This window comes from Diceros bicornis, chromosome 10 (assembly GCF_020826845.1).
Source record: "Diceros bicornis minor isolate mBicDic1 chromosome 10, mDicBic1.mat.cur, whole genome shotgun sequence".
NCBI lineage: Eukaryota > Metazoa > Chordata > Mammalia > Perissodactyla > Rhinocerotidae > Diceros > Diceros bicornis.
In genome coordinates this window covers 53,189,394-53,210,529 of record NC_080749.1, presented here as the reverse complement: position 1 = coordinate 53,210,529, position 21,136 = coordinate 53,189,394, and the positions used below count along the sequence as shown (strand labels likewise).

The 21,136-nt window shown below is 34.4% G+C and overlaps 1 protein-coding gene across 3 annotated transcripts in view; it reads right to left on the bottom strand.

The window, feature by feature from the left end:
• Window positions 1–21,136, bottom strand: part of HAT1 (histone acetyltransferase 1) — a 67,211-nt gene that overhangs the window by 41,409 nt on the left and 4,666 nt on the right. For all 3 annotated transcript variants that reach the window (XM_058549248.1, XM_058549250.1, XM_058549249.1), the window contains exon 3: window positions 2,061–2,136. In XM_058549248.1, the coding sequence (XP_058405231.1) occupies window positions 2,061–2,136 (76 nt within the window). The remainder of the gene's footprint in view (window positions 1–2,060; window positions 2,137–21,136) is intronic.

Below are 21,136 nucleotides of genomic sequence, written 5' to 3'. Positions count from 1 at the left end.
TAATAAAATAAAACCTGTTTAAAATATGAAAGGCTCAAATTTTGGCATGAATCAATATATAATAAAATATAATTATTAATATTTAAAAGCACATAAAATGCCTAATCTGATACATTAATAATGAGAAATTCTCAGGAAATTTGTTCCATGAAAAGACATCTGTCAATTTAAAAACACATTAAATAAATATGTCAACAATGTTGAAACAATGCATAGGGAAAATAGCCATGCAGGGAAATATTTTAACTGTCAACTATATCTAAACACCCTTCCCTTCTACAACAAACCAGGGTTCCTTGGGAAAATGGCTGACTCCAGAACTAGCAGAGAAAGTACAAGATGAATCTGGAACAGCTTACTGTATGAGAAAGTAAAGTGCCCCCAAAATGATGATGTATCAAAAGGGCTCATTCAAAAGCCAGTTTGAAAGGGTAGCCCCTTGCTGAATCTGAGATAATTTGAGCACAAAATTAATAACAGAGTTGGATTATAACACACTGAATTAAAAAAGAGTCCTTGAGTCTATTCTGATATAAACAAAGAAATACATAAGGGGGAGAAGCTCTTCCTTATAGTAGAATGCCAACTACGAAATGTAGAAGCTATGATAGAGTTAGAAAAATCACCATTTCACAATCATAGTAAAACACAAATTCAGGTGAAAATCATTAATGGATTTAAAACTAATGGGTGAAAGTTTGATAGGAAAAAAGATATTTTCAGTCTCAGAGTATCTCCTCACAGATTACATATAAATAACAAAGGGAAAAATGTTAACTTGATAGTGGAGAAACCTGGCAGACACCTCTAACCTAAGTGACCCAAGTTAACAACCAACAGTGGGACAAACTGACATCATGGACTTTCTGACACGACACACTGAAAAGGACACACAACTTCTGTCATGGTACAACAAAAACATGCATTATTTAAATTTAACCATGAAGAAACAATCAAACTAATCCAAAACGAAGGCTTACAAAACTAGCCTATACTCTATAAAAATGTCAATGTCATGAAAAACAAAGAAAGGCTGAGGAACTGTTTCAGATAAAAAGTGACTAAAGAGATATGACAACAAAATGCAGTATGTGATTCTAAATTGGATCCAGAACGGGGAAAAACTGTTATAAAAGAATTATTGGCAATCGACTGGCAAAATCTGAAATGTGGACTGTATATTAGAAAATAGTATTGTATCAATGTTAAATTTCCTGAGTTTTGATCATTTTACTATGGTTACTGTCCATGTTTTTAGGAAATACATACTAAAGAATTTAGAAGTAAGGAATCAAGACGTATCTGCAACATACTTTCAAATGGTTCAACAACAACAACACATCAATATATTTATATAAGAAGAGAGAATGATTAAAGCAAATATAGCTAAATGTTACTTGATGAATCTCAATAAAGGATATACATATAGAGTACTACTCTTGCAAGTTCTGCAAATTTGAAAATTTTCTCAAAATCAAAAGTAAAAAAAAAAAAAAGGGTAACTGACCATTCTAAAAATGTAATGAAGGTATAGCAAATTAAAGAACTGCACTGAATATCCCAGGACATATCTTTAAAGCTGCTTTAAAAAATAAATTTCTCCTGCTTATTTACTTGCCATAGAATAACAACTTGAGGTTTCTAACTTTAGGGGAGTGTATTCTGTACTAGAAGCAGCACAGCGAAGTGGTAAGAAGAAAAAAGTAGTAGTTATGAATATGGGCTCTGCAGTCAGATTGCCTGAATCTGAACTTTGGCCATTCATATGTCCTTAGGCAATTATCCAATTCCACCAATGTACAATATAACAAATGATAATACCATGGCTGAGGCTGTTGTGAGAATTAAATGAGACAATGTATCTATAGCACTAAATGACAAGTATTATGTAGTAAATTAGTGTCTCAATGTCAAATATGCTATTCTAATAAATATTTTAAAATAAATTACATGAAAAACTAATAGTAAAGAAAATAAAGTCTGATTTCTAAATCTTAAAACAAAAAATCAATTTTATTTTTGCCATACTAATTTGGCGAACATCTTAGTAAATTACTTACTCATCCCCAAAGAGTTGATGGGTATATTCAGGAAAGAAAGTTCTAATGTCATTCTCAAGATCTTCAGGAAAACGAACTGTTTAAAAGAATAAAAAATATCGAGATATTAAAGATATTAAATTAAAGATATAAAAGGTGACAGGTATTTCCATTTTAAGAATTTCACTATAACTAGGATACAGGCAACATTTTTCTTACTTAAAATGGCACTTTTCCATTATATGATTTATACTAGATTCTCATGAGATAAGTGAACAATGAAAATCAGAATATCACTTTGAGTGCTTCAGTGTCAAAAGCCTACTTATTCTAAGAATTAGAAAACTAGGTATGACAAAGGCATCTGATTTAGTTTTTATTTTTCTGTATGTTTATACACAATGCAAAGAGTAAAAGAAAACAAAACCAAAAACGACACTTTGAGTTAAGAAAAGCTACAGCATCAAGGAAACAAAAACAGAATGCTATAAAAAACATTCTAAGAACAAGAATAATCTGAGTGTGATGAAGCCCATATCATCACATCATTCTTTATGATGCAAGATGATATTTATGTTGTTCCTAGGTTTTTTCTGCTACTCAAAGTAACACTGCAATGACATCTTTATATACACCTTGCTGTACTTTTACAAGTAGGATAAATTCCTGGCAGTAGAAATGCTGAGTCAAAGTACTGAAATGTTTTTATAAATACTGCTTAAGTGCCCTCTAAAAATATTATAACAGTTTATATACCAGCCAGCTACTTAAATTCCTTTGTTTCCCACATCCTTGAGAATACTCTGTACCCTCAACTTTAATTTCTACCAATCTAAGATGAAAATGGGTATCCTGTTGCTATTTTTATTTGCATTTACTGTGAGTAAAGTGATATTAGACATTTTCCCAATATAATTTATCTTATGAAGAAAAACTTTACCAAAAAAAATCCTTAAGTAATTGAAGAATGGAAAGATAAGTTGTACATGAAAAATTTCTAACACTGTCCTCATAAAGCAGGTCATTCACAGGGTGCAAAGTATCATCTAGCAGATTACTGATTTACAAAAGGAAAGATATCTTTTCACCGTAGAGATCTGGCAGTCACCACGTTTCCAAGTGATCTAACTTAGACATCACTCATTGTGAGACAGACCAACATTATAATATCAGCATTACAAAAAAGCAACATAATGTATAGAACATCACCTATGAAGTTTTCTCACCAAAAATGCTTATCCTAGATCTAATCCAGCTTTATATCTTCCCATTTACAAGAAATATAGAGGGTAAGGCAACAAGTCAAATACAACCAAAAGGAAATACACAACTCCAGAATGTAGATTTGTCTAATAATTCTGCACAATGACTTTACTCTTCCAAATAAATCAATGGCATAGGGGGAAAAAGTTCCATGGGGTGGGGGGAGGGACTGTTCTGAATTAAAAGAGATTAAAGAAAGATTACAACAAAATACAATACATGACCCTTGATTGGATTCTGGTTTAAATAATTTTTTTTAAAAAGCTATTGAAGACTTTCAAGGACAACCAGGGAAACCAGAAAATTATATGATGTCAAAGAATTACCTTTAATTTTCTTAGATGTGCTAATAGTATTATGGTTATATATGTGAATATTCATATATTAGGACATGTGCTATGAGAGAACTGTCATGATGTTCAGACACCTACTTTCAAATAATTCAGCAAAAATACACACATATTAAAGCAGACTGTTAACTGTTGAATCTAGGTGTTGGATATATAGGTGAGTATTGTTCTGTTCTCTCCACTTTTCTATGTGGTTGCAAATTTTCATAATGAAAATTGAAAGGAAAAAACCCCTGGGCAAATACAGCAAAATGTTAAGATTCAAAAAAACTGAGTGACAGGATCACAGATGTCCATTAGTTTGCTCTATATTTTTTGTATGTCTATGATATTTTATAATAAAAAAATAAAATAGTCCAATATGTCTAGATTCATTAACCTAAAAATTCATACTACTGCATCTCTAATATTTAAAAATGTTTGGAAGTCTCTAGAAATTATTAAAAATAAGTTTCAGGGCCAGCCCCAGTGGCCTGGTGGTGAAGTTTGGCGTGCTCTGCTTCAGCAGCCTGGGTTCAGTTCCCAGGCGCAGACATACACCACTTGTCTACTGGTGGCCATGCTGGGGCAGCAGCTCACAAACAAAAGAGAGGAAGATTGGCAACAAATGTTAGCTCAGGATGAATCTTCCTCAGCAAAAAAGAGGAAGATTGGCAACAGCAAAAAAAAAAAAAAAATTAATTTCAAACTACTGCTTCTAATATAATATATAGCACTTTGGTAGTGATGATAAAGAGAGAAGGATAGAGAAAAAGACAATTGAAGACAACTAATGAATAAGAAAAGTACCATGAGCCTACTTATGATAACTATTTCTATAATTTGGATTGGCCTTCTTCCAATGTCCCTGTCAGGCAAATTAGTGAGGTTTTACTGTTTTAGCATGGAATTTAGTCCACAGAAAAAAGGAACTAAAAAAAGCAAAAAAAAAAGCAAAGTAATAAGTCTTAGTTAAAATGAAGTAAAACTCACATAGCTTAAGGCAAATATATAAATATTTATTGTTTTAATTTGATTAGATTTTACATATGAGTCCAAGAGAAACTCTTTAAAACCAATGCTATGTACTTTATAAGGGTTCTTTTAATAACCAATAAATGAAGTTTTTATATCAGTCATTAGATTACCTGAAAACATGTTCACTGTACAACCTTCAACCACATTTGGCGGATTTCTAAAAAGTTGCCCAAAAACTCCTGGGGCTACACACTAAGAAGATACGAAGGACTACACTTGATAGATATTAGAATAAAAGTTATCTCCTCAAAAGAGGGTTTTTAAGGTTAAAAGTCCTAGGTCTAGACAAAAGAAACCAACAATTGGTGCTAGGGGCACAAAGAATGGAGGTCAGTCTTTGTAATAGATAAGGAACAAATGTTTCTATTCTCATTAAAAAAAAAGAAAACCCTCAATACTTATACAAGTGTAGCAATTACTACGAAAGAAATGAAACCAGATCTCTAAATTTGTCTATTCTGGACATTTCACATAAATGGAATCATATAATATGTGGCCTTTTGTTTCTGGCTTCTTTCACTTAATATGTTCTCAAAGTTCATCCATGTTATAGCATGTACCAGTAGTTCATTCCTTTTTGTGGCTAAATAATATTCTACTGTATGGATATACCATATTTTATTCATCAGTTAATGGACATTTGGGATGTTCCCACTTTGCGGCTATTATGAATAATGCTGCTATGAACATTCATGTACAAGTTTTTGCGTGAACAATGTTGTATGCCAACACTGGATATACTCTTAAAAGGAGCAGTCACACACAAAATAAAAATATGCTATTAACAACATTATTACTTGTCACTTCAACATTTACTGTGTGCCAATTTGCCAAGGATTTTATAAACATTATTGTAATTAATCCCCACAAGATCTGTAGAAGGTAGGTACCATTATTACTTCCATTTTATAGATGGATAATGCAAAAAAGACTAATTTGCTCAAGGTTGCAAAGTTGGTAAGTAGTAGGTTTAAGGCTGAATCAATCTGACTTGTACACAAGAACATGTACAAAGTGCAAACTCTCTCTTGCATATCACAAACATTAAATATTAAGTCTTTACAATGCAGTTATGTCAGTGAAGCAAGAAGGCAAATAAGCAACCCAAATGTCAAGCAATAAGAGAATGAGTAAATAAATTATATAAACATCAAATGGTGTGTTTATATAATCATTAAACATCATGTTATTGAGAAATATTTGGTGACAGAAAACTGTTCACAATGCAGTTAAAGTGAACAGAACATGACACTGTGACGTCAATTTTATAAAAGAAATAATACAAATGAATATATGATTTTAAAAAAGTAGAAGGAAATATCTCAAATTATAATACAGAAGTAGTTATTCTGGGTGACAGAATTATGAGTAATTTTATATTTCTTATATTCTGCACTTTCCAAAATTTCTGCAAAATATGTATTATTCCAGTAGAGAAATATACAATATAAAAAACTGAAATAATTTAAAATAAGCACTAAAAATTTTCTTTCCAAGAAAACCTATGTCACTCACACCTTTGGAGAAAAATGGAAGATCAGGGCCTGAAATACTAAATGGCACCTTACTGCCAACATAGAGCAGAGGACCTGCAATGAATCTTTTTGAATATATGTCCTACTGTTTCCACTCCTATTTATAGTTCCTATATTTCCTAGTTCTCAGAATCATTTCTGTAATTTTTGGAGGGACAAGATGCATAAAAGAGGATACATTCTACATATGTCTTATTAGCCAAAAACAAAATCAAGAAATCACTGAGGCACATTAATTTAGTCAATTTTTAAAGTTTGTTTAATGAATACTTAAGCATTTAACACATATACAACCCACTGACAGGTGCTCATAATGCAGATATAAATGGGTTCCAGCTCTCAAACAGCTTCAGAGATGCTGCCACATATTCCCCATAGTATCTAACTGTATTCTGGATTATAGCTAAATTTCTCATAATCCTGTGTTCTTTAAATAACTGAAATCTTAGTGTTTTAGCCAATACTTATTTTCCAGACCATAATAAATTGAAAAATAAGTTTAATTACATTATTTTCACATGTAGGAATGAAGACAGGGCCCAATATGCTCCTGGCAACATTCCCATTAGCACCACCAGCCTTCAATATTATAGGGCTTAACATTACAATATACCTTACAGACTATCATAATTAACCTCATCATATTCCTTATTCCAGTAAACTTTAGTTAAGTTCCTAGGTTATCCCTTCTCACCTGGATTCTCATCCCCATACAGGCGCCTAAAACTACTAATTTAGTGCCATTTCCCACCCCTCCCCATCTCGATGTGACCACTGTGAAACTTACACGTCAGTTATATCAAAATTCTCCATATTCCCAAATTCTTCCTTGAATGTTCTCCTACACCTTCTTGCTCTAACAGTTCACGAACAAACATGGCTCTCCCTCGAGGACACTGATTCTCTTACAGCCCTCTCAAGTAGTGGCTGCTTTCTCTTCCATGCCTTCACACTGCTGGGACAAAGTGTCTCCCTTGCTCCTTATTGCTGGTTTCAGACTAATGTCTTTCTGTCCACACCCTAAGAACAACCAGGAGCTTCATATATCATGAAGCTCATGCATGATATATCTCCTTCATTCTTTGAAGAATTTAGCTCCTGGTTCACTGTCACTCTTTCCAACATCACATCTGACTTAAATCTTGGTAACTTCAAAATTCATGAAAATTAATCTCCAACCAAGCATCCTCTCAGTTTCTTGATTTCTCCTCCAAGAATCTTGAATTCACTGTACCTTAGCCACTTATTCCCATGACATACCTTAGCCCTTATTTATCATTATCAGTCTCTTTAAACTCTTTAATCTCTATTTCAAACACTGTACATTCTTACCACTACCTCTTCCTGGCTCACTCCGTGATATTTCAATTCTAACAATTCTTCAACTCCCACGAGAACTTACAATGTATTGATTAGAACACAATTTCACTGTCCCTCTCTTCCTTTGTATCTTCACTGTCCTCCTTTTCCAGTGCAGAATTCCATGGCCAATCAATATTATCACTCCCTTGTAAACATCTTCAACTCCTTTGCTCCAATCTTTGTCATACTAGCCTGCTAAAACCCCACATTAGTTAAATCTGCCTATATGCCCACTCTTTGCTACACCCTTGCATCTGGATGTGGTTGACCTCACTTTATATTAATGAGTACTACCTTGAAGTGGGCCCTTAGTGCTACTGACAATCATACCATAGTTCTCAAGTCCACTCATCCCTCTTGCTTGACAAGATGACTATTTCCTCCAATATCTTCTTATACAATCACATTCTCCCCTGATTACCTTGCTTCTTGTTTCACCTAGAAAACAGAAGCATTCAGAAGAGAACGTGCACAGACTGCCACCTCTACGTCTTCTAATTTATTGCAGGCTTCCCAAATAATCTGTCTTCCTCTAGTTATGGTATGGAAATTCTCCATGCTCCTATCTAAGGCTAATCCCTCCACTGAAAAATAAGATCTTTTTCCCCTCTCATATTCTCAAGGATATCACTCCACAAATATTCCCCTTCCTCTCCTGTATCATTTTTTCCTTCTCTGACAGATCATATGCATCAGTTTATAAACATGCTATTATTTCTCCCATCGTTAAAAACTCTCATTGCATTATTCATATCTGACAAAGTAGACATCAATAGAAGGCAAGATGAAGAGTTAGAGGGGACAGAGATAGAGATCTCTTACCAGAGACAGAGAGGGAATATTTTATGATTAAAGGGTCAATTCATCAAGACGACACCAGTCTACCGTATGCACCTAATATCAAAGCTTCAAAATACATGAAGCAAAAATTGACAACTGAAGAAACAGACTAATTCACAATTATAGTTAAAGATTTCAACAGTCCTCTCTCAATTGTTCTAACTGATAGGATAAGTAGACAGAAATCAGCAAAAATACAGAAGACTTGAACAACACTATTAAGCCAACTGACATTTATAGAACCCTATACAAAACTGCAGAATATAAATTATTTTCCAGTGCACCTGGGACATTCACCAAAACAGACAATACATGCTGGGCTATAAAACAAATTTAAAAGGACTAAAATAATCTTACCTCAGTAAAATTAAATCAAAAATCAGTAAGAATAAGATAGCTAAAAAAGCCCCAAATATCTGGAAATTAAGCAATGCTTTTCTATATAAACCATATATCAAAGAAGAAATGACAAGGGAAATTACAAAATATTTTCAATTAAACAATCAAAATACAACAAAACACAACTGGCAGGATACAAGTAAATCAAGATTGAGATTTTTTTTTATTTTTCTTTGTTCATCAGTATTTTATTTTTTGTGTGTGTGAGGAAGATTAGCCCTGAGCTAACATCCATTGCCAATCCTCCTCTTTTTGCTGAGGAAGATTGGCCCTGGGCTAACATCCGTGCCCATCTTCCTCTACTTTATGTGGGACGCCTGCCACAGCATGGCTTGTAAGTGGTGCGCAGGTCCATGCCCGGGATCCAAACCTGCAAACCCCGGGCCGCCGAAGCGGAGCATGCGAACTTAACCGCTATGCCACCAGGCCAGCATAGAGATAAATTTTTAATTTTAATGCTAATGTTAGAAAAGGAAAGTTTAAAATTAATTATATAAGCATCTACCTTAGGAAGGGAGATTTTTTAAAAAGAGCAAATTAAACTAAGAATAATAAAGAAAATTATAAAGATTAAGAGTGAGAAATAAAAAATAGACAAATGGAGAAAAGCAATTACTAAAACGACCAGTGAGCTTAAACTCATAGGCAGACTAATCAAGAAAAAAAGAGAGAAAACACAAATTATCAGTTTCATAATTTACCAATATCCTCAAGAAGAGATTATGGATTCTACAGTTATTAAAAGGGTAATGCGGGAATATTATGAACAACAATCTGCCAAGAAAGTTAGATGAAATGGACAAATTCCTTAAAAGACAAAAATTACCAAAACTGACACAAGAAGAAACAGAAAATCAGAGTAGTACTAAATCTATTAATTAGAGTTGTAGTTAAAAACCTTGTGACAAAGAAAACTCAAGGGAGGGCCGGCCCTGTGGCTTGGTGGTTAAGTGCGCGCGCTGCGATGCTGGCGGCCCGGGTTCGGATCCCGGGTGCGCATCGAGGCACCACTTCTCTGTCCATCCTGAGGCCGAGTCCCACATACAGCAACTAGAAGGATGTGCAGCTATGACATACAACTATCTACTGGGGCTTTGGGGGGAAAAAATAAAATAAATAAAATCTTTAAAAAAAAAAAAAAGAAAACTCAAGGCACACAAAGCTTCACTGGTAAATTCTATTGAACATTTACAGAAAGAATAATACCAATCTTAACGCAAACTCTTTCAGAAAATGGAGAAGATACAGTTCCCAATTCATTTTATGAGACCAGCAAAACCTGATACTAAAATCTAACTAAGACATATAAAAGAAATCACTCTATCTCACGAACAAAGATGCAACAAGTCTTAGCAAAATATTACCAAGCAGAATCCAGGAAGGTAGAAAAAGGATAATATTTGGCATGTAATATTGATTTAATACTTAAAAATCCATCAATGTAACTCACCACATTAACAGAATTAAAAAAGAAAAATCATATGATCATCTCCATGGATTGAGAAAAAGAATCAGTCAGAATGCAACCCTCATTCCTGATAAAAATTCTTACCAAACTAGGAATGGAAAGAAACCACTTCAACCTGATAAAGGGGACATATGAAATACCCACACTTAACATCATACTTAATGGTGAAAGGCTCAATATTTAAACTGGGAATAAGGCAAGGATGTCTGCTCCACCACTTCCATTCAACATTATAATAGAGGTCCTAGCCAGTTCAATAAGGCAAGAAAATGAAACATAAGGCATACAGACTGGAAAAGAAGAACTAAAACTGCCTTCATTAATAGGTAATGATTGTGTATGTAGAAAAGCCTGAGGAATCTACATTTTCAAAAAAACTGCTAAAATAATTGACTTTAGCAAGGTTACAGGGTACAATTGTACAAACTGCAATTACACACACACACACACGAAACAAACAACTGGAAAAAGAAATTTTAAAATCATACCATTTTCAACAGCATCAAAAACCAAAACATATAGAAATACACAGAGATAAATTTTTAAAAATACATGCAAGACTGAAAACTTGAAATACTTCTAGAAGAACTAAATAAATACAGACATATGCCATGTGCACAGATTGAAAGGCTCAATATTATTAAGACAGCAATTTTCCCCACATTCATTTATAGATTCAGTATAATCTCAATTAAAATCCCAGAACTTTTTCTCATAGAAATTAACAAACTAATTCTAAAATGGAAATGGAAATGAAAAAGTCAAGAACAGTGTATCTCGAAAAACAGCAAATACAGAGGACTCACACTACCTGGTTACAAGACCCACTATAAAGCTACACTAATCAAGACAGGATGATATCCACAGAAGGAAAGACAAATCAACAGATGAGAACAGAGTCCAGATATAGATCTACACGTATAACGTAAATTTATTTTTGTCAAAGGCATCAAAGCATTCACGCAAATGGTATTGGAACAAATGAAGATCCGTATGGAACAAAGTTTGACCCCCTTCCTTATACCATACACAAAAAAAAATTTGAGATAAACCACAGATCTAATTGTAAAAAGCTAACACTATAAAGCTTCCAAAAGAAAATACAAGAGAAGAGCTTCACGATTTCCTTGGGCTAGACAAAGATTTTAGGCAGGAACCAGGAAACACTAATATAAATGAAAAAAATTAATAAATTGGCCTTCATCAAAACTAAAAACTTCTGCTTATCAAAAGACATTGTTTAGAATATGAACTGGCAAGCCACAGACTGAGAGGAAAATATGCCCAATACATATATGCAGCACAAAGGACTCATATCCAGAATGTATAAAGAACACCTACAACACAATAACAGATGGACACAAACCAATTAAAAAATGGGCAAGAGATCTGAACAGGCAATCCACAAAAGGAGATATACAAATGGTCACTAAGCACATGAAAAAAAAATGCTTCATCTCATTAGTCATCAGAGAAAGGCTACTTAAAACCACAATGAGATACGACTACGCACCCATTAAAATGCCTAAAATTTTAAAAATTGACAACACCAAATGTTCATGATGATGTGGAGTAACCAGAATTCCAAAACATTGCTGGTGAGGGTATAAAAGTAATATGGAAATCAGTCTGGCCAGTATCTTATAAAGCTAAACACGTAGGGCCAGCTAGGTGGCACAGCAGTTAAGTGCATGCACTCCACTTTTGCAGCCCAGGGCCCGCAGGTGCGGATCCCGGGCACGCACCAACGCACCGCTTGTCAAGCCATGCTGTGGCGATGTCCCATATAAAGTAGAGGAAGATGGGCACAGATGTTAGCCAAGGGCCAATCTTTCTCAGCAAAAAAGACGAGGATTGGCATCGGATGTTAGCTCAGGGCTGGTCTTTCTTACACACACACACACACACACACACACACACACACAAAAGCTAAACATATACCTACACTATGACCTGGCAAATCCACTTTTAGGAATTTATCCAAACTAAAATCATACGTCCACAAAAAGACTTGTACAAGAACATTCTTCGAGTTATCTATAACAGCCAAAAACTTGAAACAATCGAAATGTCTATGAACTGGTGAATAGTGATGTATCCAAAATGGAACAGTATTCAGCAAAAAAAAGGAATGAACTACTGTCTCAAGCAACAATAAGACATACCTCAAAAATATGCTGAATGTAACTAAGCCAATCACAGAGTATATAACTACATTCATATAAAGTTTTAAGACAGGCAAAACTAATTTTGGTGACAGAACTCAGAACAGTAATCACCCTGTAGGGATCAGGGATTGAACGGGAAGGAGCAAAATTCTGGCCACTGAGAAGGCCTGCTTTCGTTAATATTAGAGTAACACTCTAACAGGAATGAGTTCATCTGTTCACCTAGCAGATCTTGGCTTTGAAATACCACTTTCCACGAAAAGAAACCAGGGCTCCTTGGAGAAATGGCCGATTCCAGAGCTGTGGCAGAGATAACAGATAAGCCTGAAACATCTTGTTCCAGAAAGTAATCTAAGAATGAAGTAATCAAATAATGAGAAGGACATGTAAAAAAGACACAGAAGCTTGAACTGGGCTCCCACTGGCCAAGATAGGGACAATTTGAGCACCAAAATAAATGACAGTAACAGGTTATGATCCATTAAATAAAATAGGAAATAAATAAAAGAATTGGAAATTTAATGAAAAACTGATAGGGTGCAGTGAGATTTGTGCATCACTTCTGTGATATTCCTACCAAACACGTATAACCTAAAATAAACCATGAGCAAACATCAGACAAACCTATATTGAGGGACATTCTACAAAATAACTGGCTTGTGATCTTCAAAAGTGTCAAGGTCATGAAAGTCAAGAAAAGACTGACAACTGTTCTACTGTGAAGGAAAAAAGAGACAACGCAGCCAAAAGCCAGCCCTGATTCTGAACTGGATCCCTTTGCTGTAAAGGGCATTTGGGGACAACTGGGGAAACATGAATGGAGTCTGAAGAATTAGATGGTGATAACATATCAATATTAATTTCCTAATTTTGATGGTTATATTCTAGTTATGTAGGATAATGTTCTTGTTCATTGGAAATATACACTCAAGTATTTGTGGTGATGGTTCATCAAAGTAAGCAATTCATTCTCAAATAGTTCAGGGGAAAAAAGGTCTTTGTAATTATATTTTCAATTTTTTTTGTAAATTTGCAATTGTTTCAAAAACAAAACAAATCAAAGACGAATGTAATCCACCAAGTCTGCTGCATGTCTCAACCCCCCAAAAATCAGGTTTTATATTAAAACCCAAAAAAGCAGTATTTTGAGGGGGAAAATTCACAAACCTCACTGAATCGTACACTTAGTAAGTGTGCATTTCACTGCATGTAAATTGTACATCACTTTTTAAAAAGTAAAAATAAAGTTATCTAATTTCACACCGTGTCTTCCTCTATCCCATTTCTCAACTCGAAAGCAAAACTCTTCAAAAACAGTCTATACTCCATTTCTCTAATTCCTCTCCTCTTAATTTCTCTTAAATTACTATAAAGAGGTAGATCCTATGACTCCATCACTACTCTCATTTAAAATAAAAATCATCAGATCACTAAATCCCAACAGTCTGTATGTTACTAGATCTACCAGCAACACTTGACAATAGTTAATTACTTCCTCATTCTTCAAACACTTTCATCATTTGGCTTCCAGATACTTCATCCTCCCAACCTACCCTTCTCAGCCACAATGGCTTCCTTAATGTTCCTTGAACATGTCCAGCACATTGTACACTTGCTATTCTGCTGCCTGGGATACTCTTCCTTGAGATATCCACAGGGCTCACAGATTCACTTCTTTTAGTATCTACTCAAATGTCACCTTAGCAGTAGGAACTGATCACCCTATACTTTCTCCATAACACATATCACAATTTGTGATGTATTTATGTCTGTTTCTCATAACCAAAATGTAAGTTCCATGAAGAGAGGGACTGTTTGTCTACTGCTCTATCCCCAGTGCCCAGATGAGTGCCTGCCACATAGTACAGCTAAATAAGTATTTGCTGAATGGTGAATGAACTTAAAAATATAAAGATTATCTCAGTGGAACTAACAATAGAGTATATTTTAAAAATAGGTTATATGGCTTTTTAGTAGTATTTAGAACAGTATACTGGAGAGTGAGGGGTAAGGGAAAACAAAACACACACTACATAGGAGAAATTGCAAGGAAGCAACAGAAAAATTAAGATGAGAAAAGCAACAAACAATAAGTGTCAAGGAGACAAACTGACTAGGTAAAAAAAATTATACAATCAAATCCAAATATGCTCTCTATAAAAACACACCTAAAAAGAATAACAGGTTAAAAGTAAATGGAAGGGTGAAAAATGTATCATGCAAACCACAAAACCTAAAAACGCAATCTAAATTGTATTAAGGCAAAAAAAGCATTTAAATGGCATAAGAGGACCTCTTCATAATCATTAAGTTGAATTCTCTCAAGCCTTTAAGAAATAGGTAAACCTAATGCTTTCAAAACTGGTGAGGGTGGGAGTAGTAAAGTGGGAAGGCCATAAAAAGCAGTAACAAAGAATACAAAAGCTGACCTTTACCTCTCCTAAAAAGAAAGCAAAAAGTAGAAAAACACAGACCAATCTCATCTATAAATGATAATGTAAAAATATTTAAATAGCCTTCATCAATACATTAAATAGTCAATATAAAATAGTCTTCATCGACACATTAAAATATATTGAGGTACAGTCATGTGTCACTTAATGACAGGGATATGTTCTGAGAAATGCGTCATTAGGCCATTTCGTCGTTGGGTGAACATCATAGAATGAACTTACACAAACCTAGATGGTATAGGCTACTACACACCTAGGTACTAATTTTATAGGACCACCATAGTATATGTGTTCTGTCATTGACTGAAACGTCCTTATGCGGGGCATGCCTGTGTTCATTTTAGAAATGCAGAGATGATTCAATATCTAAAGATCTAATAATAAAATCTATTATATCAAATATTATGTATTATAGATATCATATATAACATAATATAATCAAAATTATTTCCATAGAAACCAAAATGGCACTCAAACTCGAATATGCATGTTTGAATAAAAACTCTCTGTAAAACAAAACAAAATATTCTTCAATGTGATAAACCAGGATCATGCTTAGTGGAGTACTAGAACCATTCTCATTAAATTAAGAAATGAGGATGACTGCTGTGATTTTTTAACACTGTTCAGAAAATGCTATCCAATGCAATTTGAAAAGAGAACAAAATAAAAGGCACACATATCAAAAAGAAAGTGAATTTACTAAAATATTTAGATGATACGATTGCATGCCTGAGAAAAATATTATCAGCTGAAACTGCTCTACAAAACAGTAAGAGAATCCAGTAAAATTATCGATTTTTAAAATATATTTTAAAAAAAGACAAACAACCCAAATTAAAAAATAGGCAAAGGATTTGAATAGATACTTTTACAAAGATATACAAATGGCCAATAAGCACAAGAAAAGATGCTCAACATCATTAGTCATTGGGGAAATGCAAATCAAAACCACAATAAGATATCATTTCACACCAACTAGGATGACTATAATAAAAAAAAAACAGAAAATGACAAGCGTTGACAAGGATGCGGTGAAATTGGAACTCTCGTACATTGCTGGTGGGAATGTAAAATGGTGCAGCCGCTTGTGGAAAACAATTTGGCAGTTTCTCGAAAAGTTAAACACAGAATTACCATATGACCCAGCAATTCTATTCCTAGCTATATACTCAAAAGAACTGAAAACAGGGACCCAAACAAATAACTAAGCCAATGTTCCCAGCAGCATTATTCACAATAGCCAAAAGGTGGAAATAACCCAAGTGTCCATCAACAGATGAATGAATAAACAAAATGTGGTATATATACACAATAGAATATTATTCAGCCATAACAGGAATGAAATTCTGATACATGCTACAACATGAAACATTTGCTAAGTGAAATAAGTTGAAAACATTAGCTAAGTGAAATAAGCCAGACATAAAAATACTATATGATTCCACTTAAACAAAACATCTAGAATAGGTAAATTCATAGAGACAACAAGTAGATTAGAGGTTACCAGGGGTTGAAGGGAAAGGTGAATGGGAAGTTATTGCCTAACAGGTACAGAGTTTCTGTTTGGAGTGATGAAAAAGTTCTGAAACAGACAGCAGTAACAGTTGCAAAACATTGTGAACATAATTAATGCCACCTAACTGTACACTTAAGATGGTTAAAATGAAATACAGAAAAAAAGATTCACTCTTTCCACAGTAAGTTACTACCAGAGCACTGAAACTCGGTGGAAAAATCATGTCTGTCAATCCCTCACACACAAAGTGAAAATAGCTTGCTATCTGGAGAAAGAACCTTGGGATAAACCTTAGTGGAATTACTGGTATTCAGTCAAGAGTTAAAGCTGTCCCATGTGCCTAGCACAATGCCTGTCACATGGTAGGTTTCAAGGACCATTTGTCCAGAGAAGGTGGGTGGTGGAGGAAGATGAGATAGGAGGGCTGAAGGCAAAGAGGGAGGGAGGGAGGGAGGAAGGAAGCAAGATTGGTTTGAGGGAATCAAGTTATTGCTACTGACTATAGGGATTAGAATGACCAAACAACCCAGTCAATTTTAGTTTTGTTACATATGTGTAGAAACTGAGTTAAGTAAACTGGATTTTGATGTGGGAAAATACATATATTAAAAATTATTTTCAACAATGAACTAGCAGAAAGAAATCAAGAATACAATCACATTACAATCAGAGCAAAAAGAATAAAATATCTAGGAAAAAATTTAACCAAGGAGGTGAAAGACCTGTACAATGAAAACTATAAAACACTGTTGAAAGAAATTGAAGAAGACATAAAGAAATGGAAAGATATTCCATGCTCATGGATTGGGAGAATTAACATAGTTAAAATGTCCATATTACCTAAAGCCATCTACAGATTCAATGCAATCCCAATCAGAATCCCAACAACATTTTTCACAGAAATAGAACAAAGAATCCTAAAATTTATATGGAACAACAAAAGACCCCAAACAGCCAAAGCAATCCCGAGATAAAAAAAAACAAAGCTAGAAGTTTCACACTCCCTGATTTCAAAGCTACAAAGCTACAGTAATCAAAACAGCATGGTACTGGCACAAAAACAGACACATGGATTAATGGAACAGAATTGAGAACCCAGAAATAAACCTACACATCTACGGACAGGTAATTTTTGACAAAGGAGTCAAGAACATACACAATGGAAAAAGGAAAGACTCCAGTAAATGGTGCTGGGAAAACTGGACAGCCACATGCCAAAGAAGGAAAGTACACCATTATCTTACATCATACACAAAAATTAACTCAAAATGGACTAGACTTGAATATAAGACCTGAAACCATAAAATTCCTAGAAGAAAACATAGGCAGTATGTTCTTTGACATCGGTCTTAGCAGTATCTTTTTGAATACCATGTCTCCTCAGGCAAAGGACACAAAAGAAAAGATAAACAAATAGGACTACAACAAACTAAAAAGCTTCTGCACAGCAAAGGAAACCATCAACAAAACAAAAAGACAACTTACCAGTTGGGAGAAGATATTTGCAAATCATATATCTGATAAGGGGTTAACACCCAAAATATATAAAGAACTCATACAACTCAACAACAAAAAAACAAACAACCTGATCAAAACATGGGCAGAGGATATGAGCAGACGTTTTTCCAAATAAGATATACAGATGGCCAACAGGCACATGAAAAGATGTTCAACATCACTAATTATTAGGGAAATGCAAATCAAAACTAGAACGAGATATCACCTCATGCCTGTCACGATGGCTATTATTAAAAAGATAAGATATAACAAGTGTTGGAGAGGATGTGGAGGAAAAGGAACCCTCGTACACTGCTGGTGGGAATGTAAATTGGTGCAGCCTCTATGGAAAACAGTACGGAGATTCCTCGAAAAATTAAAAACAGAAATACCATATGATCTAGCTATTTCACTTCTGGTTATTTATCCAAATAGCACTAATTCAAAAAGATAGGTGCATCCCTATGTTCATTGCAGCATTATTCACAATTGCCAAGACTTGGAAGCAACCTAAGTACCCATCAACGGATGAACAGATAAAGAAGATGTGGCGCATATATATACACACACAAAGAAATACTACTCAGCCATTAAAAAAATATGAAATCTTGCCATTTGTGACAACATGGATGGACCTTGAGGGTACTGTGCTAAGCAAAATAAGTCAGATGGAGAAAGACAATTACTGTGTGACTTCACTCATATGTGGAAGATAAACACACAAATAGATACAGAGACCAGAATGGTGGTAACAAGAGGGGAAGGGTGTGGGGGAGGGCGAAAGGAGTAAAAGTACATGCGTACAGTGATGGGTGGCAACTAGACTTTTGGTGGTGAACGTTATGCAGTCCTATTATATAGAAGTTGAAATATAATGGTGTACATCTGAAATTTATGTAGTTATAAACGAATGTGACCTTAAAGAAAAAAAATTATTTTCCATAGTTTTCCCACACACTATTAATAAAGATAGAAAATAGAATGGAAGAGGAGATTCCATTTATAATAGCAATAAAATAGATGAAATACTAGGAATAAACTTAATAAGAAAGTTTATCATCTTTAAAGAAAGATTAAAACTCTAAAGATAGACACAAAAAAGGACCAAATAAATAGAAAGTTATTCTTGTTATTAGAAAGGAAGACTGAACAATGTAAGGACATTAATTCTCCCAAAATTAAACTTACAATTTAATAGGATCTCAATTAAAAAAAAAAAATCAACAAAAAATTTTTTTGGAACTTGATAAAATGTTCATCTAGTAGAATAAACATTAGAGAAAACTTAAGAAAACAAAGAGTAATGAGTGGGACCTATTCACACCATATATTAATCACAACATTTATTACAACAGTACATAGCACACTAATGGCTCAGGGACCAAAAAAAGCCCCAAATAAACCCAAGAATATATGATATTTTAGTATGTTAAAAGAGAAATTTTAAATCATTAACAAAAAAACAACTTAAATTGGCAGGTGGATAATTGGCTAACTCATCTGAAAAAGCATAAACCTGGATTCTATCTCATACCTTATATCAAGATAAAGATCCAAAGGTTTCAACTTAAAAAAGAAAATATCCAAAAAATTATTAAAAGAAATAATGGATAAATTTCTTTATAATCTTAGAGTGGAGAGGGCATTTTTGTAAGACATGATGGAAACTCATAAAAGAAAAATAAATTTTTCTAGATAAAAAGTTTTAACTTCTACAAAACAAACTCACCAAAGTCAAAACCAGGAAAAAAGTATTTGCAACATATGACCAAAAAAGGGCTGATTCTCTTAGAATAGAAAGGATATACCTCTCTTAGAATTAAAAATCAATTTTAATTATCAAATCAAAAAATGGTCAAAAACATAGTAAAAAAAAAAAACAGAAAAGAACAAGTGTTGGCACGGATGTGGAGAAATTGGAACCTTTGTGCACTGTTGGTAGGAATGTAAAATGGAGCAGCCACTATGAAAAACAGTATGGAGGTTCTTTAAAAAACTAAAAATAAAATGATCATATGATCCAGCAATCCCACTTCTGCACATACATCCAAAAGAATTCAAAGTAGGATCTCAAAGCGATGTTTGCACACCCATATTCACAGTAGCATTCTTCACATAGCCAAGAGCTGAAAGCAACCCAAATGTCCATCAACGGATGAATGGATAAACAAAATGTGGTATATATACACAAGGGAACATTATTCAGCCTTAAAGGAAGGAAATCCTGTCATGTGTTACAACATGGATGAATCTCAAGCACATTATGCTACGTGAAATAAGCCAGTCACAAAAAGACAAATATTGTATGATTCCACTTATATGAGGTATCTAAAGTAGTCAAATTCTAGAAACAGAAAGTAAAATGGTGGTTGCCAGGGGCTGGGTGGAGGGGAAATAGGGAGTTGTTTAAAGGGTTCAGAGTTTCAATTTTGAGAGATGAAAAAGTTCTGGCAACAATGTGAATATACTCAACACTACTGAACTGTACACTTAAAAATGGTAAAGATGGTAAACTTTATGTTACATGTTTTTTACAATTTAAAAAAAAGTCTGTTGCAAGGAGAACAGTCAATTCATATTAAGACATAAAAATGATCAAAAGGAAAAAAGAAAAGTTGCTGAATCTCACTAATAAAACGCAGGGGCCGGCCCCGTGGCTTAGCAGTGAAGTGCTCGCGCTCCGCTACTGGTGGCCCAGGTTCAGATCCCGGGCGTGCACCACGCGCCGCTTGTCCGGCCGTGCTGAGGCAGCGTCCCATACACAGCAACTAGAAGGATGTGCAACTATGACAAACAATTATCTACTGGGGCCTTGGGGAGAAAAAGGAAAAAAAAAAAAAGGAGGAGGATTGGCAATAGATGTTAGCTCAGGGCCGGTCTTCCTCAGCAAAAAGAGGAGAATTGGCATGGATGTTAGCTCAGGGCTGAGCTTCCTCACACACACAAAAAAACGCAAATTAAAACAAGAAACCATTTTTCACCCATCAGAGAGGCAGGGTGTTTTTTTTCTTTGTTTTTGTTTTTTAATGATAATATGCAACATTTACCAGGGTATAGGTAAAAAGACAATCTCAAAAAATTCTGGTGCAAGTATAGTTACTTTTTAGGAAGGTAATCTGGCAACAGCTACTGAAGTAGAATATGTTCACGTCCCTTTGATCTAGCATAATGGTTCTCAAACAGGGGCAATTTTACTCAGAGGGTATTTGACAATGTCAAAAGACTT